We start from the raw sequence: 23,730 nt of genomic DNA, 5'->3' as shown, positions 1-23,730 counted from the left end.
GTAAATCAAAACAAAATACAATGATTTGCGAAACCTTGTCAACCTATATTCAATTGAATAGACTGCAAAGACAAGATACTTAACGTTCGAACCTGGAAAACTTTGTTATTTTTTGCTAATATTAGCTCATTTGGAATTTGATGCCTGCAACATGTTTCAAAAAATCTGGCACAAGTGGCAAAAAAGACTGAGAAAGTTGAGAGATGCTCATCCAAAACTTATTTGGAACATCCCACAGGTGAACAGGCAAATTGGGAACAGGTGGGTGCCATGATTGTGTATAAAAGCAGCTTCCATGAAATGCTCAGTCATTCACAAACAAGGATGGGGCGAAGGTCACCACTTTGTAAACAAATGCGTGAGCAAATTGTCGAACAGTTTAAGAACAACATTTCTCAACCAGCTATTGCAAGGCATTTAGGGATTTCACCATCTACGGTCCGTAATATCATCAAAAGGTTCAGAGAATCTGGAGAAATAAAAATACAGAAATGACAATGAGCATTATTACACTAAAAATGGAGCAATATGAATACCAATAGAAATAGTGCTATTGATAATAAACAATACCAGTACTTTACCTTTATTATCAACAATACAATTGTTCAAATGCAACAATACATATACGTAATGATAACTTGAGATACGAAAGAATGCAGAAAAATGGAGGGGAAGAAAGAGAAGCAACCTTAACCTTGTAGATTGTTATAGTAACAATAGGTTAAGCTTTGTCAGTGTGCCATGTGTTATACCCAGTTTACCCTAGGGCAACAACGTTAATATATGTTTGATGAAACGTGATTATGTGCATGAGTGTATGTGTGCATATGTACTTGTATATGTACAGTATGTGCATATGTGTGCTTGTACAGTGAATGTATATGTACAGTATATGTATGTGTGTGTTTGTACAGTGAATGTATATGTGTAGTATGTGTATGTGTGTGTTTGTACAGTGAGTGTATATGTACAGTATGTGTATATGTATGTTTTTACAGTGAATGTATATGTACAGTATGTGTATACAGTATGTTTGTATAATGAATGTGCGTGTGGATGTACGAACTTTGAGTGTGTAAATATGTACTGTATTTATTTGTATATGTATGTGGGAGCGTAGGTACCTATGTATGTGTGTATGTATGTGTGTGAGTATATGTGAATTTGCATGTACAATACATTTGACTCCCAGTGTGTGCGGGAGCCAGAGTACGGCCCCAGCCTCCCCGAGAGCCCATCTCACAAACAGTAGGTGTGGTGCCCAGGGAACCAGGGGCCACCGCCCCCACGCAGCCAAGCCGGACAGCGACAGGAACCCCAGAGCCTGGCCCACCGCGCCGCCCACAAGGGCCAGCAGCAGGCCGCAGACAGACGCACCTGGCAGAGGACAAGGCACGAGAAAAGCAGGGGGCAGCCAGACCCCAAGCCAGCGAGAGACCACACCCCACACGGACAGAAAGGCGGGACGCCCCGCCCGAGGGGCCCGGAGACCCCCCGCAACCGGACGGGAAGACCGCCCCCGCCCCACCGGCAACAGGGCCCCCACGAGCCCCCCCCCGGAGAGCGCGGCAAGGCCAGCCCACGGCCACCCCACCCAAGCCGGCCGCCACAGGACCACCCAGCACGGGGCCACAGGAACCACCCACCCCACCCGCAGGGACCCCAACGATGGAGATGGAACAACCAGCAACCGCCCCGCCGAGTCCCCCCCTGAGGTAGGGGAATAAATAAATAAAATAAATAAATACATAATAATAATAATAATAATAATAATAATAATAATAATAATAATAATAATATTAATAAAATATATTTTAAAAAACAAGAATAAATAAATAATTAAATCTATTTATAAAAAAATAAATAAAAAAAAAATAATAATAATTAAAAGAAGATCACAGACATGCTGACACACAAGGTCGCTACCCCAACAACTGGCCGACTCGCAGCACCTCGGAATACCCTGCAGCACCAAGCTACCACAGTAGATGCAGGGACCAGACCCAGCAGGCCCCAACCAAGACGGGCACCCGGAAGGGATGGACGGTGGGACCCAGGAGCTCCAGACACGCAGTCCGGATGCAGTAGCCTGAGGCGCCGACCCCCACCCGACAGGCAGGCCCAGAACGTACCCCCAGAAATATACATACATATATATATACATACACATAAACATACACATGTACACTTACACACACATACACATGCATACACATACACATATATATACATACATACATACATACATACACACACACACACATACATATACATATACACAGTTTGTCAGCCCCGACAACCACCACGCGCGCGCGCTGCCACCAGTCACAACATCAGCCACCCCCCTGCACCAGACCCAGCAGCCACGGGCACCCACACCACAAACAAACGGCAGCAGAAACAGCAGCCACAACACCCCCAGACAGCCAGCACCACCCAATCAGATCAAAGCGATCAAAAAAAAAACGCGACCGGCAACCACACGCCAACAGGATCACAGAGACCAGCCAGCGCCAGCTCGCCAGCAAGCCCAAACGCCAACACGCAAACAAGAGACACCAACACCCCCCCCCCCCACCAAAAGACCCCACCACCCCAACCCAAACCCGCACAAACACACCACCGCCCAAACAACCGAGACACAGTATCCAGACCAGACACGTGCGCCGCGCCGCCACCACATCAAGTCGCCAACAGAGACCCCACAGCGCAAGGTCGGGCCACACGGGCACGGACCCCACCCAACAGGAAGCGAGACCCGCGCGAAGCCACACACAAATAAATAATAAGATTAAACAAAAATAATAATAATTTAAAAAAAAAAATTAATAATAATAATAAAATGAAATACAAATTAAATTAAATTAAAAATAACAAATACAAATAATTAAATAAAATAAAGTAAGTAAATAATAAAAATTATTTTAAAAAATAAATAATAATAATAAAATTAAAAATAATAATAAACTAAATTAAAAAAAATTTAAAAAATAAAAAAATAAAAAAAATAAAAAAAATAAAAAAATAAAAATATATATATATATACATATACATACATATATACACACATACACATATATATGTATATATATATATATATATACATATACATACACATAAAAAATAATAATAATAATAATAAATTAATAAAAGCCTGGCAGGCCACCAGAACGCAGTCCCCGGAATCCGCGCCGGCCGACGAGGCAATGAGGGGTGCGCCGAACCCCAACCCCCTCACATGCATGTGTACAAGGCCCCCAGAGTGTCTACTGTGTAGTTAAAATTAGGAGGTCAGCCATTACAGCCGACCTCCAGTCCCTATTGATGCGTGTACTGTAGTGTGAGTGAGATATGTATGCTTGTGGGAACTAATAATGCGATTAAAATTGGGGGACATCAAGGTCTTGGTGGGTCCCAACCAAGCCGAGCCCTCCAAATCCTAAGTGTCTAATATGCAGCTAAGATTGAGGGATGGACGAGCAGGGGACAAGACAGGAGGACTGGAGCCCCATAGGAGGCATCCTCAACCCCCCGCCATGCCTCCCCGCAGGACAATGCTTACTGTTTTTCTAATATATATATATATATATATATATATATATATATATATATATATATATATATATATATATATATATATATATATATATATATATATATATATATATATATATATTTATTTATTTATTTTTCTATTTTTTTTTTTTTTTTTTTCAAATTAAATACACTTTTTTTATGCAATAAAAAAAAACTGGCTTAAGAACTTTGGAGAGAATTTTCTATTGATTTTCAGATCAAATACATTAGCTCACAAAGGTTAAACGTTCAATTGCGTAAAAAATATTTTTGGGTAGTATAATGTTCAGATCAAATCTAATTTAAAAAAAACCTGCTCACGGAGTATTTGTTGTTAAAACCTTTGGTGGGTGGGAACTGAGATGCATGGAAGAACTGAAAATCGTAGTGGACAATGTTCAAATACGTCATCAATAAAGGAGTGAAAATGGTGTTTGTGGGCAGGCATGAAGGTGTCATGTTGGTGCAGGCTGGGCGTCACCATCTTGCTGCTGCTGTTGCAGCTGGGCATCAGTCAGCTGTGCAGGTCCTTCACCACGCTGTTGGATGGCTTCCACACGCTCTTCATCCTCATGCACATTGCTCTTCCACACCCACAACTGAAGCCCCCCAGAGGACCCGGCGTTCAGCCCCCCCACCCCCCTCTTAGGCCACTAGTGGGTCACGTGTCCCACCCTGACAGCAGGACTGGGCCTGTGGGGGCCTTTCTCTCTGCCCTCGTGCTGGCCTCTCTTTGCATCTCCTGCTTTATGCAAGTCATCAGCTTCCCCCTAGACCCCCACCCTGTGGAGCGGCCCTTGTTGCTGTTAGTCGCCGGCCTGGTCAGTCTGCTGCACAAGGTGGTGGTGCTCATATGGCTGACCTGGAATCAGCAGCGAGGGGGCCAGCCTGAGCCTGAATGTCACATCGAAGCCAACCACGCAGGTAACACTCCAGGGACAACACTAATGGGTCACTAAACAACAAAATGTTTATCTTTATATCTAAAAATGTGAAACTTAAAAATTTGCGGTGGTATAGCTCGGTTGGTAGAGTGGTCGTGCCAGCAACCTAAGGGTTCCAGGTTCAATCCCCGCTTCTGCCAACCTAGTCACTGTTGTTGTGTCCTTGGGCAAGACACTTTACCCACCTGCTCCCAGTGCCACCTACACTGGTTTAAATGTAACTTAGATATTGGGTTTCACTATGTAAAGTGCTTTGAGTCACTAGAGAAAAGCGCTATATAAATATAATTCCCTACTACTAAAAAAACAAAAACATTTGGAGATACATGCTTTTAATAAAACACATAAGAAAACTGCAACTGTATTATCAAACAAAAAATCCATCCATTTTCTACCGCTTGTCCCTTTCGGGGGGTGCTGGAGCCTATCTCAGCTGCATTCGGGCGGAAGGCGGGGTACACCCTGGGCAAGTCGCCACCTCATCAAACAAAAAATTACATATAAAAATGTATTTTTACTGTTTTTGCCTTTAAAAAAACCCCACAAAAGTCAATCTACTTGGAGATACAAGTTGGTTGTTACGCAGAAAAACGACAAATATTAGTTATATAATTTTGTAAAAATGCACAAAGCAAACTATAACCTGCTACCCAAGAATGTACAACAATTCTTCTCAAAAAATAGGAAAAAAATATAACCTCAATAAGACCAGGGGTGTCAAACGTACGGCCCGAGGGCTGGATCGGGCACGCGAACAGGTTTTATCCGGCCCGCGGGATGAGTTTTCTTAAGTATAAAAATTAACTTTAAATTTTTAGAATGAAAGAAACAGCTGTTCTAAATGTGTCCACTGGGGGCGCAATAGCAATTATTTGTATCTTTGTAGATGATGCTACATATGTACAAAATAAACCACATGATGTTAGTACATCAGTTAAGGAAAATGATCAAACTACATAAATAACATCCTGTAATTTGATTTTGATATAGTTTTTTTATCTTGATAGATTGAAAATGAACACCAATGAGTTGACTGATTAACATTATCGCATAATTTATTCAGAAAATATAAATAACGACAAATAAATCAACCGCAACATGTAAGTGTAAAAAAAAAAAACTCAACAACATTATGATTTGTACATTTTCAGAATGTGCTTGTTCTATTTTTTAACAAAGAAAACATTCTGAAGTTGTCTTTATTTTGAAGTTATCATGCCGTGATTTTACCAGTCCGGTCCACTTGAGAGTACATTTTTCTCCATGTGGCCCCCAATCTAAAACGAGTTTGACACCCCTGCTTAAGACCTTAAGCTTAAGATCAGTATTTGGAATTCAATTATTGAACAAATTATGCAAAGATGTCAAACAATGTACTAATAAGAAAGATCCTGTTGAAGAGACTGTACAAACAACAAGTATTTACAAAGTACAAAGAAAGAAGAATCTTAAACTTTGTTGAAAATGAGATATTATTCATCTCATATGTGAATCATGACTGGCTTAACTATTAAGAGAACTGCTGCATTCATTGGTGGACATGTTGTTACAATTACAAGATCGGAACAGGAAGTCAACAAATGTGTTAGTAATTGCTACGAATTGGAAAAGGGGTAGGATTAAATCAACTTTGCTTCTTCCTACTCATATGTAATATATGATGTATCTGTTTACATGTTCGAAGTAAATGAATTACATTTTGCAGAAAATATGCCGATACATGCTTTGGATATACGTGCTTGTCATGACACAATAGCTATATGGTTATGTCATCATCTGCCATGGTCTTAAGTGATGCTCTTTGATTTAGAGTGCATGTGCAGGTGTGATGAAGGAAGGTCTCTCCCATGTTTATCATTCCAATGTTCCGCTCCCACAGCCTTGGCTCAGGAGGTGAGCAGAGTTCAGTCTGAAACGGAGCGCTCCTCGGACCACAGCGGGGAGCTGGTCCTCTGTGACCCGGCAAGCTCCAGTGTTCCAGATGGAGGGAGGCGTCCCCAGGTTGGAGCGCAGGAGCCGAAGCCCTGCAAACCCGAGAGTCTGCTTAAAGACGGTGGATGTCCCGGTAAGGCACGAGTTACATGAGTTTTGTTATTAATGAGGTTTTTCATGAAACACATATCTAGTAATTCCATTAAACCATCGATCATGAGCTACCGATCACCAGCCAGGCATTGAAAAAATAGACCTGAAAATTTAGCGATCATCAAGTTGATTGACATTTCACGGCACCCGAGGGTCTTGTGAGATGACGCTGGCTGCTGCCAGATCATTATTAAGAAAAAATGACCGACAGTTAGGCGAGAAACACTTTTTATTTCAACAGACTCTCGTGCCGTACCTGCCGTCAAAACTCTAAAGACCGACTGCACAGTTCCTGTCTTCACAATAAAAGCGCTGCTTCATCCTGCCTGCGCTAACAAAATAGCGTGCACCCATGGGAATTTTACAGTGCATTCTACAGGGGCCACTTTCGGTCTGTGCGGGATTATCTGGACACTCGAACCTCAAAACTCGAAATGGATCATAATTAGACTTAAATTGGGCCATCACGTGGACATAAATGACGACATGGAAAAATTGGTTCATGAATCTGCACAAAATAACACAAGAAGAAACATGAATTGGACATCATGTGGACTAAGAAAGCAACGACAAAAAAAACAAAAAAAAAACAAAACTTGTCATTATCATCCATTATCATAGTTCTGAAATTGTCATGTATCCATCAAATCTGCTGTTGAAATTTGGACTATATAACCAATAGGGTTGCAAAATTCCGGGAATATTCAAAGTTGGAAACTTTCCACGGGAATTAACGGGAATTAATGGGAATAAACATTGAATGCAACATGCTAGATCTTGCAGCATGATTATTAGCTAAAACAGCCTGATTTAATGCAAATTCAGTAGAATTTCAACCCTGCACTGTGCATTCCTCCATCACATGTGCAGTTAATTCTTCCATCACATGCACAGATAATTCCCAGCATGCTACACACTACAGCAGGGCTATTGAGGTCACACTAGTATTTGAGCCCAAGGACTTCATCCAGTCAGGTAAGTTTTGATGATATTACTGGGGTAAACATATTTGATCTATGGTATTTAAGTTTAATAGAGGTGTAATTGCTTGTTACTGTATGACTGTAGACTACTCCAGCAGACTTCCACTCAAGCTAGCTAGCTGTTCCTGTACTTGTTAAATGATTTTGGGGCCAATATCTCTAGCTAGCTAGGTTTATGTACCACCACAGTCTCATAATGGTCCGAAAATATTTATCCGTTAGCCGTGATGTTAAATTTCTCTATGTTAAATCCCATTCATTTATGCTAACAACGTTAGCGATCCGAATTTACCTTTTTTGTGATCTGTAAAGTTCAACTAGCAAATACAAAATCAAAACGTGTAGTTTCCTCTGCCTTCTGTTCTGCTAGCCATTCTGTTGTCATAAAAGAATGTAGGTTATATCTTGATTTAGCATGCTGATTGAATGTTCATTTATTCATCTGGCCTTTTCTATTCATCAGTAAAATATTTTTAAAGACTACTCCAATTGTTTAGCTGACTATTTATATCTGTGTGTGGCATTGCATTAGTGTTTTACAAGAATAAATAAATACAAACAGAATAATGCCACGTACACCATCTGATGTGTGGAAACATTTCACCCCAACCAATGTAGGCGGAAAGGCTGTGTACATTTGCAAATACTGTGCAAAGAGCTATGTCAAAAATGCCACAAAGATGCAGCAGCATATAGACAAGTGCCCAATAATATATAATTTTTGTAATTCCCCATTAATTCCCATATATTCCCATTAATTCCCACGGACGGTGTCCAACTTTGAATAATCAAAAAATGGTCAATATTTCCAAACTTCCCGAGCTTATTTTCCCGTGGTAAATTTCCGGAAAGTTTCCGGAAGTTTACCGGAAACTTTCCACCCCTTTGCAACCCTAATAACCAACATACAAACCCCCGTTTCCATGTGAGTTGGGAAATTGTGTTAGATGTAAATATAAACGGAATACAATGATTTGCAAATCATTTTCAACCCATATTCAGTTGAATATGCTACAAAGACAACATATTTGATGTTCAAACTGATTGAAAATTAACAACATCATAAGGATTTGGAAAATTTCAGAATGTGCTTGTTCTATTTTGATTTTTTTTTTTTTATCTTGATTGAAAATGAACACCAATGAGTTGACTGATGAACATTATCACATAATTTACTCAGAAAATATAAATAACGACAAATAAAGATAGAATACTATTAACCGCAACATGTAGGTGTAAAAAAAAAAAACAATGACATTACGATTTGTAAAATTTCAGAATGTGCTTGTTCTATTTTTAAACAAAGAAAACAATCTGAGATGGGTAGGTCGTGAGTTCAAACCCCGCCGAGTCATACCAAAGACTATAAAAATGGGACCTGTTACCTCCCTGCTTGGCACTCAGCATCAAGGGTTGGAATTGGGGGTTAAATCACCAAAATGATTCCAGAGCGCAGCCACCGCTGCTGCTCACTGCTCCCCTTACCTCCCAGGTGGTGATCAAGGGTAATAGGTCAAATGCAGAGAATAATTTCGCCACACCTAGTGTGTGTGTGACAATCATGGGTACTTTACTTTTACTTTATTTTGAAGTTATCGATTTTACCAGTCCGGCCCACTTGGGAGTAGATTTTTCGCTATGTGGCCCCCGATCTAAAATGAGTTTGACACCCCTGAATTAGATGGTATGTGCAGGTGTGATGAAGGAAAATCTTAATGTTTATCATTCCACTGCTCCGCTCCCACAGCCTTGGCTCAGGAGCACTCCCCAGTTGAAGTTTGCAGAGTTCAGTCTGAAACGGAGCGCCCCTCGGACCACAGCGGGGAGCTGGTCCTCTGTAACCCGGCAAGCTCCAGTGTTCCAGATGGAGGGACGTGTTTCCAGGATCTGAAGCCCTGCAAACCAGAGAGTCTGCCTAAAGATGATGGATGTCTCGGTAATGCACGAGTTAAATGATACATTTTATATTAAGGTTTTTCATTGAAAAAAATATATTTAGCAATTCCAATTAACCATTAATGGGCATCCTAATTAATTGTCATTATAAATAAAATTGTTTGTTACTTGGCACCACCCAGCAGAGACACTACTACTACATTGTGATAGAACTGCAGGCAACATTATTCTAATTATGGAAGTATTTATTATGAAAAAAAATACTTGAAAATCAAAACAAAATGTGTGTTTGTGTGGCGATTTGTGCGTCTGTGTTTAGATTTGTGCGTGTTTAAAACAATCTGTGCGACCAAGTTGCAATGTGTGTGTCTGTGTTTAGATTTGGGTGCGTGTAAACAAAACATCTGTTTGTCCTTATTGAGATATGTGTGTCTGTGTTTAGATTTGTGTGTGTTTAAAACAATATGTGTGTTTGTGTGGCGATTTGTGTGTCTGTTTAGATTTGTGTGAAGCAGGTATCCACGACGAATCTAAACACAGACAGACAAATCGCAACACGAACGCACAGATTGTTTTTCCACACACACAAATCTACAGACGGACACACAAATTAAAACACGGTCAGGCAGATCTGATCATAAACACACAGACTTAGATGCACATATGCAAATTGTTCTGCTGCAATGTTACTTAGATAGTCAAAATATAAGGCAGCACGGTGGAAGAGGGGTTAGTGCGTCTGCCTCACAATACGAAGGTCCTGAGTAGTCTTGGGTTCAATCCCGGGCTCGGGATCTTTCTGTGTGGAGTTTGCATGTTCTCCCCGTGACTGCGTGGGTTTCCTCCGGGTACTCCGGCTTCCTCCCACCTCCAAAGACATGCACCTGGGGATAGGTTGATTGGCAACACTAAATTGGCCCTAGTGTGTGAATGTGAGTGTGAATGTTGTCTGTCTATCTGTGTTGGCCCTGCGATGAGGTGGCGACTTGTCCAGGGTGTACCCCGCCTTCCGCCCGATTGTAGCTGAGATAGGCTCCAGTGCCCCCCACGATCCCAAAAGGGAATAAGCGGTAGAAAATGGATGGATGGATGGATAGTCAAAATATAAAAATTTAAAAAAATACTATCTTTTATCAAACAAAGTGTTTAGTAGTACAGTTTTCATGCAAGCATGCCACCTAGTGGCTATGAGAAGTATAGGGAGGATTCCTGCACATTCTAATTCAGTGTTTTTCAACCACAAGTGCCGTGAGATACAGTCTGGTGAGCCGTGGGACATTATGTTATTTCACCTATTTGGTTTAAAAATATTTTTTGCACACCAGTAATTATAATCTGCAAATAAAGTGTGCCGTTGTTGAGTGTCGGTGCTGTCTAGAGCTCGGCAGAGTAACCATGTTATACTCTTCCATATCAGTAGGTGGAAGCAGGTAGCTAATTGCTTTGTAAACATCGTATCTAATGCTTAAACCAAAAATAAACAAAAGGCGAGTTGCCCCTAAAAAAATGCATTGAAGCTTAGGGATGGCTATGCAAATGAAACTAAAACTGAACTGGCTGCAAAGTAAACAAAAACAGAATGCTGGACGACAGCAAAGACTCACAGCGTGTGGAGCAGATGGCATCCACAAAGTACATCCGTACATTTCATGACAATCAACAATGTCCCCACAAAGAAGGATAGCGTCCGCACAACTTTAATAGTTTTGATTGCAAAAACAAAGCAGGTGCGGGGAATAGCGTTGAAGGAAGACATGAAGCTGCAACAGGAAAATACCAGAAAACAGGAAAAGACACCAAAATAGGACTAAAACACTATGCACGGGCGTACAACCAAAAAACTCTAAATAGGTCACGTCGTGATAGTAGACCTACTTTGAGACAAGAGCTATGGTGATGCATGGTTGGTGTTGCGTTCCAGCAGATCTTCCTCCCAGGGAATTTAAGTTACTGTTCACTCCCAACTTCTTTTGATGACACATAAGCTGAGTTCAAATTGACCACCAGGACAGAATAGGTATTTTGTCATTTATTTTCAAAGCCTTGAAAATAGAGTGAGACCAGTCCAGCACATCGCATTCACTAGCGCAGCTAAAACCGGTCTAATCTAAAATACGGAAGCCTTCTCTTCTATAATGTGTTTCTCGCTCCCACCCTCGTTGTCTCTCCCTCCAGCCCGAACACATGCCCATTGTCCTCCTCAGCTGGACACAGGAACAGATAAGGAAAAGGAGTTATAGCTACTCCCTGCATACCAAAGCTTCAAGGTTGACACACACAGTACTTGCAGACAACCAAAAGAGAACAACTGGAAGAACACTAGCTGTTTTGTAATATGACTATGAAAATAAAGAAGTAACACTTAAATATGGATATATGTAAATATCTGCCTCCGTCATTGGTTATGGTTTAAATGTATATCCAACAATTGCGACAACAACTTTTTATTGTGTCTTGAGTTTCATTTCTTAATGATTTCTGCTGGTGGTGTGCCTACGGATTTTTTCAATGAAAAAAATGCGCCTTGGCTCAAAAAAGGTTGAAAAACAATGTTCTAATTGGACGTTTTGAAAGAAAACCAAAAAAAAAACACTTTATTGTTGTCACGCTTTTTTCCCTCACATGTGCAGACCACACATCATTACATGACCCCAGCAGCAGGTGGCCCTTCTGTCCACCCACTTGGGTCTACTTCATACACAGTCTGTCCACTTCAGTCCTGGTCCTAATCACGAGCCTCGTGTTGCTGCTGGTGGGCCCCGAAGACTATATGGTCTACCTGGATCCAAGCGTCGCCATCCTGGCTGTCATGATACTGGTGGCTGGAACCTCACCACAGGTTAATCTAGTCTTTCTGTACTTTACCTCCTTCGTGCAACTTAGTTCTTGTGTGTGTCGTCCTCAGGTGCACAGGTACGGACTGATGCTCATGCAGGCCACGCCTCCACACCTGTGTGTCTCAGATGTCACCATGAAGATCGGGAATGTGCCAGGAGTTGAAGCGGTGCACGAGCTCCACATTTGGGAATTGGCGGATTCCCTCATGGTGGCCTCGGTCCACGTGCGCTGTCATGCGGCCTTTACGGCACACAGGTGAGTTTTGACCTTTGCCGTAGCACAATGGCTCTAAAATGTACCAAATACAATGTATGATTATTATTATTAATAGCTAGAATATGCTCAGAAAACACATAAAGATGACGTAATGTAAAATTTGTTGGCTTGTCTTCATTGCCCCCAGGTTTAATTCCCTGCAGCACAAGCATTACCGGGGAGCCCTTTAGCAAGGCAGTTTGTGTGGGTGATAGGTTAAAGACACAGGTCAAAGTACATATCAAACGTTTTTTTCTCTCTTTATCAGAAAAACTGAAATATTTTGTTAAATTTCCAAAATCATTTACGGTATATATTAAAACTTTAAAAACAAGGAACAATCTTTTTTTTATATGTTTATTTTTTATTGGAAAAAAGATAAAGACACATGCTTTTTGTCGATTTTCATATATAAAGTCAAAAACTCTGAAGTAGCAAATAGATACATTAACAAAGCAGAGGAAAAAAAAGAATACAAATGTAACTATTGTGTCGTTTTTCAGATAAAACTAGAAACTGACCAAACAGATATGGTGACATGCTTTTTAATAAGCGCAAACACATTTATATTTCAATCATTTTAGAATTAAAAACAATATACTGACCTAATTCAAACATGCATGCTTTTGGTTAAGACTTAAAATTAAAGTATCTTTAAAAAGTATAAATTGTAACTCCAAATGTAAAATTAGGGAGATAGTGAACATACTTTTTCATCAGCAAAAACATTTATTTAAATTGATTATAGGCATAAAAAAAGAATAAGATGCGTTGCTGTTGTCAATTTCTTTAATAAAAACTGCTAAATTTGGACAAAAAATATAGTTAGATGAAAGTATGTTATACAGTCAGAAAGGGGATTCATATGGCCCCATTCGTCGCGGTTTACCTGACACATGAAACGTGACAAAGTGCACTATCCACTTTAGCCCTCCAACGGCAGTAGAGTGTTGGATATTTAAAAGCTGTTCTGTGGCAATTCCAGCTTTTACTACAGCCTCAGTTGCTATGTAGAATGGCGCTTCCCATTATCATTAAGATCACGCTTCAAATAATATGTTAGCTTCTTTGTGATAACTATGACTTTTCACACTCACAACCAGGTGTGCTGACCTGATGTCGGGCGTCACCAAAGTGCTGCAGAATGCGGGGGTGAGTTGCTGCACCGTGCAGCCAGAGTTCGCCCCCACGGCTCTCCTCAAAAATGAGCCTTTGGTCTGCAGCTTGTCATGTGGTCAAGTCTGTGCTGGCCACACCTGCTGCCCTCTGCCTGCAAGCCAAGACTGCACAGGCCTGCCAGCACCTGCAGCTGGAAGCACAACAACAGCAGTACCTTAAACACAGGACACACGCACAATAAAGGAAAACGGGTTCATGTGACCGCACATTTTTAAATACAGTACTGTATCCTGTTTATTATATTGTAACAGAGATGATTGCATGCGTTGCATACATGCTAAACTTCTGTTAATGTTAGTGGACAGTTTATTGATTAAAAAGAACTGTGAAACACTTTGTAAATGTTCTACTCAAATGAATGGGAGGGGGCCAGCCTGAGCCTGAATGTCACGTTGAAGTCAACCACGCAGGTAACACTCCTAAACAACAAAAGCACATGGACACCTACTGTAAATGTTTATTTTTATATCTAAAAACAAACATTTGGAGATACATGCTTTCAATAAAACACATTAGAAAACTGCAACTGTATTATCAAACAAAAAAATGATATATATAAAAATGCATATTTGCTGTTTTTGCATTTAAAAAAACACAAAAGTCAACCTACTTGGAGATACAAGTTTGTTGTTACGCGCAAAAAATACAAATATTAGTTTTGTGCCTATGATTTTGTGAAAATGCACAAAGCAAACGTAAATACGTTGTGTTGTTTTTCAGATAAAATTAGAAACTGACCAAACAGATTTGGTGACATGCTTTTTAATAAGCACAAACACATTTGTATTTCAATCATTTCAGAATAAAAACAAAATACTGGCTAAATTCAAACATGCATGCTTTTGGCTAAGATATATAATACAAAATATATTAAAAAATATATATATTGTAACTCAAAATGTAAAATTAGAGAGATATTGAACATACCTTTTAATTAGCAATTTTTTTAAATTTATATTGATAATAGTGGACAGTTTATTGATTAAAAAGGACCGAGAAACACTTCGTAAATGTTCCACTCAAATGAAATAAACAAAACTGCACATGTGGGCAAAAGTAAATTAATTTTTATTTTTTAAGAATGCATTTGTTTGAATAAATGACACACAATAAATGGCAAACCTGTATGAAAAACAACCGATTACTATTGTGTTAGTCACCTCCTGTGTTCTATACAGTAAAAACTTCAAATGACTTACCTGCAATGACGTAGTTTCTTTCAGCCAATCAGAACGGAGGTTATTAGCATATTTTCCAGCATGCCTGATTTTGTCCCTTTTCGGTAGGTTTACTGAGAAATATAGCGCTTAATAGGCACTGCTATAAGGCCACCAGTTTGTATGAAGCCTAATTATTCGACATACACACAATTTGATTGAGACCCCACAAACCGTAAGTAAGATAGTTTAGACTTTCGCTGTTGTATATAGTGTCTCTGGTGACTCATGTTTTCTGCCCGGATGATCCTCGGTGGTCCGGGGTGCAGGCTTCAAACCTGTAGCTGCCTGGCGGCAGAGTGGTTCAATTCCACCTTTCGGGCGTAATATCATCCACTGCCCAATAAGAGCTGTTCATTACGCTTCTTCCAATTCTGAGGGTGTCCGAAGTATGTGCATTTACTTCCTCTTCTCAAGCAGTTTTCGCATTTTCACTTCAGAATAAAAGTTGTTTTGAAAGTACTTAAATACTCAGTTACTAAAATCAAGTACTTACTGTTTATTTACAAATAAACAGAACATTCTCAGTAAAATTCCATTTCTAAAACGTCTTTTGTACCATTTCCTTCATTGTGTAATGAAGTAATGTTTGAAAGCTGCATCCGGTTTCACCGGAACAAGAAGGCGCTTCCGTTTTTAAGCCAATCAACAACGACAATCGTAGCTCCCTCTATCCAATGACAGGCCTCGTTGGTGGGGGGCGCTTCGATCAATGCGGAAATGTGCCCAATTCTAGAAGGCGTTAGAATGTCCTTGCGCGTTTGGAGATTGTTTCCCTGAGGATTTAATTGCATTTATTTATTAACAAGGTAAGGTAGACTTGTGGTAGTTTCCTAAACGAGATAAAACATTTATATTTATTTAGTTTCCTGGATTAAAACCATGAACAATCTTGGTGTTAAGAGTCAAGCCGTGTATGGTTAGCATGCTCAGTCAGAAGTCTGACTTTAGTAACGTGTATATAGTAATAGTAATACCATTCAAAATATAAGTCTTACTCCTCACATGTACGTTTCATTGTTTTGTGTGTTCGCAAAAATAAACGAATTATTCATGCAAGGTGAATGGTGAGTGTTTTAGTCATTTAATTCTCTTTTCATGAATGGGAATTGAAAAACAATTGCTTTTGTTAAATGTCATTTTGAAATACAAAATCCTGCGATGAGGTGGCGACTTGTCCAGGGTGTACCCCGATTGTAGCTGAGATAGGCTCCAGCACCCCCCGCGACCCCGAAGGGAATAAGCGGTAAAAAAAATGGATGGATGGAACATAGAATTGGAAAACAACGCATTCTTCTTTTTGTGTGTCGGAAAAGCAATTAGCTAGATACAAAACACAGTTTGATTTTCATTTTATATTTCATTTAACAATGAAAATCACCAGTTAGCAAAAAACAGTTTTTTATTAAGTATTGCAACACTGGAACCGGAAGTTGCTGTTTTGTGGCGTTGATCAATATAGTTTTATACATAACCGCAATTTTGCACAGTTTTTTTCTTGTTATATGAAGAAGATAATTCAACTTAAACCGTTTTTAGATCTAGTCATTGCTCTTTGACACACACCCACACTAAAATCAATTTGTTTTTACAATTTTTGTTTTCCATCCATCCATCTTCTTCCGCTTATCTGAGGTCAGGTCGCGGGGGCAGCAGCCTAAGCAGGGAAGCCCAGACTTCCCTCTCCCCAGCCACTTCGTCCAGCTCTTCCCGGGGGATCCCGAGGCGTTCCCAGGCCAGCTGGGAGACATAGTCTTCCCAACGTGTCCTGGGTCTTCCCCGTGGCCTCCTACTGGTCGGACGTGCCCTAAACACCTCCCTAGGGAGGCGTTCGGGTGGCATCCTGACCAGATGTCCGAATCACCTCATCTGGCTCCTCTCGATTTGGAGGAGCAGCAGCTTTACTTTGAGCTCGCAAAAAGCTGCTGCCTGACCAGGGCTCAGAAAATCTGCAAAGACTTCTCCCACCCCCATCAAGGACTGTTTTCACTGCTGGACTCTAAAAAGAGGTTCCGCAGCCTCCGAAGCAGAACCTCCAGGTTCTGTAACAGCTTCTTCCCTCAGGCCGTAAGACTCTTGAACGCATCATAATTATTCCCTCAACTCCCCCCAAAATGGATTAACTCGCTGGAATAAAAAAGACAATATAACATACATCCATAAACGTGGATGCATATGGGAAAGTGCAATATATTTGTCTGTACAGTAACCTATTTATTTATTTATATATGCACCTTATTGCTTTTATATCCTGCACTACCATGAGCTAATGTAACAAAATGTCGTTCTTATCTGTACTGAAAAGTTCAAATTTGAATGACAATAAAAAGGAAGTCTAAGTCTAAGAAGTCTCTAAGCTCCCCCCGGATGACAGAGCTTCTCACCCTATCTCTAAGGGAGAGCCCCGCCACCCGGCGGAGGAAACTCATTTCTGCCGCTTGTACCCATGATCTTGTCCTTTCGGTCATAACCCAAAGCTCATGACCATAGGTGAGGATGGGAACGTAGATCAACCGGTAAATTGAGAGCTTTGCCTTCCGGCTCAGCTCCTTCTTCACCACAACGGATCGATACAGCGTCCGCATTACTGAAGACGCCGCACCGATCCGCATGTCGATCTCACGATCCACTCTTCCCTCACTCGTGAAAAAGACTCTGAGGTACTTGAACTCCTCCACTTGGGACAGGGTAATACTCCGCAACCCGGAGATGGCACCCCACCCTTTTCCGGGTTTTTTGTTTTGTGTTTTAAAATAAAAATCATATAAACCCATCGTCTTTTGTTTTTCAATTCCCATTTGAAAATAAAATTAATTGACCAAAACATACAGACCATTAATGAAAAGTTTAGATGTCCTTACAAATCTAAAAGTAATTTTCCTCTTCCTGTTTTTCAGATCCAATATGCCTCTTTTAAAATACCCCCCTAAAATCTGGAATGCCCTTAAGATGAAAGAGGGCATTAAAGCCCGTCTCCCTGAACATTACTTAAAGTCTCTGGAGCAGAAGGAGCCCACTGCAGTCCACTGGAAGCCTTTGGGGGTCAACTACCGTCTCAACCCAAAGACGGGTCAGAAGGAACGAGTGCAAGATATCCCAATCCCCATCTACTACCCTCCTGAGTCGCAGGACGGTCTGTGGGGGGGAGAGGGTTGGATAAGCGGGTACAGATATGCCAACAATGACAAAGTGAGTGCACGCATTTATATATGTCTGTCTTCAGCGTTCTGTAATGCTAATAATATATTTGTGAGAAGATGTCCAACCGTGTGAAGAAGACGTGGAAGCCCCAGCTCTTCAAGAGAGAGCTTTACAGCGAGATCCTGGACCACAAGTTCACCATCACGGTCACGCATCGCACTCTGGACCTCATTGACGCCGCCTTTGGCTTTGACCTCTATATCCTCAAAGTAAGAGAAGCTGCAGAAAGCTTTATTCCAGCCGACAAGAACCTTTGTTGTTCCTGTGTTGTTAGACGCCAAAGGAAGATCTGTCCTCCAAACTGGGGATGGACCTGAAGAGAGCCATGTTGCTTCGCCTGGCTCGCAAAAACACTCAGCTGTACCCAGATGACCCCGTGAGGAGAGAGAAGGTGTACAACAAGTTCAAGGTATGACCTCACGTGATGTTTGGCTCGTATATCTGCAGGTGACATGTTTCTTTGTGTTGTCTGTGTTATGCTAAGCAGCAGTTTGAGATCCCAGAGGAGGAGGCCGAGTGGGTGGGTCTCACCCTGGAGGAAGCTGTGGAGAAGCAGAGGCAGCTGGAGGTCAAGGTAATGCTCCTCTTTCAACACGTTCACATCCTTTTTCGTGACAAATCTCCACTTTACTGAAAACATATTTGATAGTTTTATTAACAATGGGGGGTGCAAAGAGGAAACTTGATGATAAAACTTCTATAGTTATTTGATGTACAATAATTTGCAGTAGTCTTGTTGAGACTTTTTCTATTTAAAGGGAATTTATGACTAAGTTTACACTGCAGGCCAAAGTGGCCCAAATCTGATTTTTTTCTTCAGCTGACTGTTTACATTGCAAGCTAAATGTGATTTTAATCAGACTCCAGTATAAACGCCCCAGGCCCCAATGTGGCCTCGACATCACTTGCATGCGCAGTTCGATAAAGTGAAAACAAAGGAAGTTGACTGGATTCTGTAAATGAACAAGGAAGTCTCTACTACTACTACTACTACAAATTAAAATAAGTTGCCACCATAGATATGGTCGCCCCACCTTAAAAATGTGTTGGGTTTTTTTACGTGAAAAAATATAATGTATGAATGAATACATATGGTGTAATATATTTGGGAGAGTTCTAATCTTTTTATGGTTATTATTTAAAAGAGGCATGGACATCAGCATGGATCTACTTTAGCTTTATTTTTCAACTCACTTACGTAAACAACTTGGGCAATGTACATAACATGTAATCAAATAGGCCACAGCGTCAGTTCCGGTCCTTCAACAATCGCTATTTCTTTGGAATCAAAATATATATTCATATATTACATATAGCTTATTATTTGCACACTATTGACTAGTGATGCACTGAAAATTTGCCCGCCGAAAAAAGACTGTGCTCACCGAAACCAGATGCTGTGACGAATTATCCACTTCAGTTTGCTGGCCGCTTCTTTCCCCGTGCACACGAATGACATAGCTCACCCAAAGGTAACGAAAAACTCGCATTCGGGTCGCATTTTCGTTTAGACTGAAGTCACATTTGAAAAGATCAAATAAATTCCAATCGACTTTGGACTACATCCTGATGTGGCCCAAATATTTTGTGAAAAGATCAGATTTGAAGCACTTTGGAGCGTTTGGACTGCCAAAAATAAAATCTAATCTGTGTCACTTGTGGCCAAAAAAGCTGTTTTGGTGTGCAGTGTAAACGGAGCCTATGAGAAACTACATTTACACAGAAAAACTAAAATAAAAACAGTTCATTTAATAAAACCCAAAAAAATTAATTAATGATTGCATATTCCACTTGAGTAGAATGTTAGTTTTAACTCGAGATTGACCGATTATCGACGCCAATATTTGGCATTTAACGTATATCTGTATCTGCCTTTTTTTAATCAGTAACTGCCTTTTTTATTTAATTTTTTTTATTTAACATAGCTCCATCAGCAGATAGAGTATGTACACATATGACACAATATTTTGAAAAATAAATGATTAGTCAAGTAGATAGTTATAAACACTGCTCAAGCACCAGACCATTTGCCCTGCTTGTGAATAATGCCTTTTTTTCCCACTGCGCAGCATTAAACACTCATAATAAATGTGTTCATGAAAATCCCCTGATGTTGTTTGGTGCTAAATTAACCACAACATTAGCGTTACATAAAACATTATGTGGCTATAGGTCCGACGTTTCCTCAAAAATAATAATTAACAAAACAAAACAACCTAAAGCCTTGTCCAGCTGTTTACTGAGGTTTAAATAACATTTACTGCAAATAAATATCGGCTCCAAATATTGGTTATTGGCTTCCTTGACTGAAAAATCCATATCAGTCGATCTCTAGTTTTCACCCTGTGGTGCATATTGGTCAGTGTCTTTTCAAACACTGTCATCTGTTGGTCAGCTGTTCTAAGTGGCACAAAAATATATGTCCATTACTAGGAGATCATTGCAGGTATAGATGTATTGAGCAACAACTAGGAGTACTGATATTGCTAGCAATTTCTGAATATTGAGTATTGGTAATTGTGTTTAATCATGTGTCCACTAAATAGGACTTCATGCATTGCTGGCTATAGTATTCAGTTCAGTTTCAGTTTATTTCAAACGTGCATACGATACAATGTAATGCATGACATATTTCCAGTTGTTTCATTACAGCACGTCCGAAAAGGAGTAGGAAGAAGCAGAGGTTACTTAATCCTACCCCTTTTCATATCATAGCAATTTTATCCCATTTCCTTGTTCTCTGTTTGTAACAAGACAGTGAATAAATAAATAATATACCATAGTAATTAAACATTAATTAAATAATAATAATTAAATCATTATCTAAAAAAAAAAGGTTCAAGATGTTCATCATAATTGTTCTTCTTTGTACTTTGTGAGCACTTGCAGTTTGAACAGTCTCTTAAACTGAATCATATTGGTGGTATTGCCGCAACTTTGAAAATACTTCATTGAGCAGTAACATTTGGCTGCAAATCAATTCAATCGAATTAAAATGTAGGTATTATTAGAATGTGGATATTATGTTTCAAAAAAGTGATGCTTGAAGTCAGGGGGCTTGATGTTTTTGCAATACATTTAACAATATTGGAATGTTGAAATATGTAAAGAGATTGTTAAAGATAATTTTAAAAAGTCTTGACAGTGTTTAAAATCAAATTTTATTAATGTAAAATGTATTTAATCAATCACTTTTATCAACCTCTAATGTATCTTGTCCAGCTTAGTGGGCATTTCAAGTAAACATTTATTTTCATGCCTCGAGAGTAATAAAAACACTTAATTTATGAAAAATAATCATAAATAATTCATGCTTCACAGGGTTAATATTGTCTTAAATTAATTATAAAAGTTAATTATTTGCATGTAATACAAAAATGTGCAGTGCAAACATGTGTCAGTGTTTTTGATGGGGTTATATTTCCAATTACATACAGCAAACAATTTTGTTTGTGAATGTGCACCCTTGTGTGCATGTAATTAAGGATTACATTTCCTGGAAATGCTTTATTGGCTATCTTCATCTGCTAATTCTTGATTTTAGCCAATCATCTTTAATTCGTAATAATAACTTCTGATCTGAATGTGCTAAAACGGTTATGTGTCCTTTGCTCACCAGCCGCCTGAGCCGTTGTTCAAGGTCTGTGTGGAAAAGCTGATAGAGGACCTGCAAATCCAAAAACTGTCAGAACCTCATCTTATTGAGAATAAATGAAGAGTAGAATCATCTGCCATGGAGCTCCACTGAAGAAGAGCTTCTCTTCCTGGTGAAGTGTCATCACATTTCTTTGAGTTTGTAATAGGTCGAAACTTTTTGTATTTTTACATTGGAGAGAGATGCACGGGAAGGAGGGAAAATAATGGATTCAAAAACGGTGTTAATAAAACCGCTGCCCATTAATTATCCTGTGTAAAGTAATTAAAAAAGAATCACATTGTCACATTTGTCACTTGTTTAACAGAGTATTTCAGCAACATATGAACATAGATAGTCTTTTGTTCGCTTCTCCTACTATTTTGCTAGTAAGAAACCAATGAGGCTGAAACGTACGTATATTTCCACTGATACTCGCCATTTTTTTTAGACACTTCCCATGCAAATCCTTTACAAAGCTGGCTGGTTATTTAATCACTTAGATTAATTAAATGACTCACAAGTCTTAACAGATCGCATCAGTCCCTGGTTGTGTACACAAAGTGAGTTAGCAGACTCACCAAAACGGAGGATTTGATTGTGCAACAAATTAAAGTAATGTTGAAATCCTCCCTTCTTAGGGCTAAATCCACCCAGATTTTTTTTCTACTGACTATCTGAATAAAGCAAGGAGTCTAGAGTTGAAGGTTAAAATGTATTCTACAAATGGAGTAGGTACAAACAGTAGCAATACTAATATATACTGTATATATTCTCTTAAGAGGGTCACTCTCCACACATGTTTTTGTCTACTTTGTGGTCCTTCCCCAGTGGAGACGGTAAACCGAAAGTTAACTTAGCGTGTGTGTCCACTCTCCCTTCGTTTTGTCCGAGTCATCCTTGGTACATCCTAATATCATCAAAACTAGAGTGAAAAATATGTGTGTGTCAGGAGAGAGCATTGTGTTTGTCTTTTTAAGCGAAACGAAGGCCAAAGAGAGTAACTTCTACTCATTCATTTAATTTTTTCTGAATTTTGAAAAATATTTCCTTATCAGTAACAAGTGAAATATTGCAATAAATTAGGGATTAAACACACTAGTTTCTCATGAGTTTGCTCATTTATTTGATACACATGCTATGAGGATCATTCTGCCCCTTTTGGTTCCCATTGTTTTTTGTGATTAAGTTGTGTTTGATTGTAGAATTTTAAAATCTGCCCACACTCACAAAAAAACAGACTGAAATAATAAATAGCTGGTTGTGAAATTTTCATCATGTGTGATGCCACTGGCCAACATTTTTTTTACTAAGTTTAGCATTGTTAATTGATATGACAAAAGTTTAAACTGCCGCATTAAACCAATGTGAGATTGAAAACAATTTTTATAATTTAGTTCAGGGGTCCCCAACCTTTTTAGCACCACAGACCGGTATAATGTAGACATTAATTCCAGGGACCGGCTTTCCACTTGTGCCAGATAAATACAGCAAAAATAAGTGCATGAAAAATACAAGTCACTATAATGCTAAATTAGTGGGAGCTTGTTTCTTTGCAATGAGATGCAGATGAAAATTAGCCTTTGACTACAATCTGTCACATTTGTATTTGATATGTTCATGAATGGGCATTGTATCATGTCACACACTTATAACAACTTCTTATGAGGAGTTTTATTGTACATCTAAAAACCAGCTTATTGGTGTGCCTAGTGGGACAGGCCAAAGTTAAATAGGAGAAAATGCAGTCCTTTATAAATTATTTCATGTTTCTCTGCGGCCCGTTAGCAAATGCGTCACTGACCGGTACCGGTCCCCGGACCGGTGGTTGAGGACCACTGATTTAGTTAATCCTAAATCTCTCCTGTGCCATTAAATATGGGGCTTGTTGATGCAACATCCGGGTACTGACAGTGTCATAC

The 23,730-nt window shown here is 39.6% G+C and overlaps 2 protein-coding genes, 1 long non-coding RNA gene and 1 other non-coding gene across 6 annotated transcripts in view; 3 read left to right on the top strand and 1 right to left on the bottom strand.

The window, feature by feature from the left end:
* The window catches only part of LOC133659292 (proton-coupled zinc antiporter SLC30A1), a 15,589-nt gene extending 1,506 nt beyond the window's left edge, over positions 1–14,083 (top strand). Inside the window, exons 2-7 of one of the 2 annotated variants that reach the window (XM_062062031.1) lie at positions 4,021–4,500; positions 6,400–6,585; positions 9,336–9,524; positions 12,115–12,323; positions 12,390–12,577; positions 13,681–14,083. In XM_062062031.1, coding sequence (XP_061918015.1) covers positions 4,023–4,500; positions 6,400–6,585; positions 9,336–9,524; positions 12,115–12,323; positions 12,390–12,577; positions 13,681–13,915 — 1,485 coding nt within the window. In that variant the 5' untranslated portion in view covers positions 4,021–4,022 and the 3' untranslated portion in view covers positions 13,916–14,083. Of the gene's footprint in view, positions 1–3,934; positions 4,501–6,399; positions 6,586–9,335; positions 9,525–12,114; positions 12,324–12,389; positions 12,578–13,680 lie in introns of those variants that run through there. The other variant, XM_062062032.1, reaches the window with a different exon arrangement.
* LOC133659293 (uncharacterized) lies at positions 11,202–15,533 on the bottom strand. Its single transcript, XR_009827612.1, has 3 exons — positions 14,956–15,533; positions 13,691–13,886; positions 11,202–12,610 (listed from the first exon to the last, which is right to left on the bottom strand). It is a non-coding gene; the product is annotated as an uncharacterized LOC133659293 (long non-coding RNA).
* On the top strand, positions 15,211–15,297 carry trnastop-uca (transfer RNA opal suppressor (anticodon UCA)). The gene has a single exon. It is a non-coding gene; the product is annotated as a tRNA-Sec (tRNA).
* A 112-nt stretch (positions 15,534–15,645) lies between the features above and the next one.
* On the top strand, positions 15,646–22,920 carry mrpl28 (mitochondrial ribosomal protein L28). 2 transcript variants are annotated; one of them, XM_062062030.1, is made up of 6 exons: positions 15,646–15,782; positions 17,871–18,162; positions 18,231–18,383; positions 18,449–18,583; positions 18,662–18,748; positions 21,794–22,920. In XM_062062030.1, exons 2-6 carry the CDS (start codon positions 17,878–17,880, stop codon positions 21,887–21,889), a joined length of 756 nt encoding a protein of 251 aa, XP_061918014.1. In that variant the 5' UTR covers positions 15,646–15,782; positions 17,871–17,877; the 3' UTR covers positions 21,890–22,920. The 2 variants fall into 2 exon arrangements, with proteins under 2 accessions (XP_061918014.1, XP_061918013.1); XM_062062029.1 differs by having other exon boundaries at positions 18,659–18,748.
* Positions 22,921–23,730: the final 810 nt, after the last annotated feature.

Source organism: Entelurus aequoreus, linkage group LG10 (assembly GCF_033978785.1).
Source record: "Entelurus aequoreus isolate RoL-2023_Sb linkage group LG10, RoL_Eaeq_v1.1, whole genome shotgun sequence".
Taxonomy (NCBI): Eukaryota; Metazoa; Chordata; class Actinopteri; order Syngnathiformes; family Syngnathidae; genus Entelurus; species Entelurus aequoreus.
This window is presented reverse-complemented; position numbering and strand designations above follow the sequence as displayed.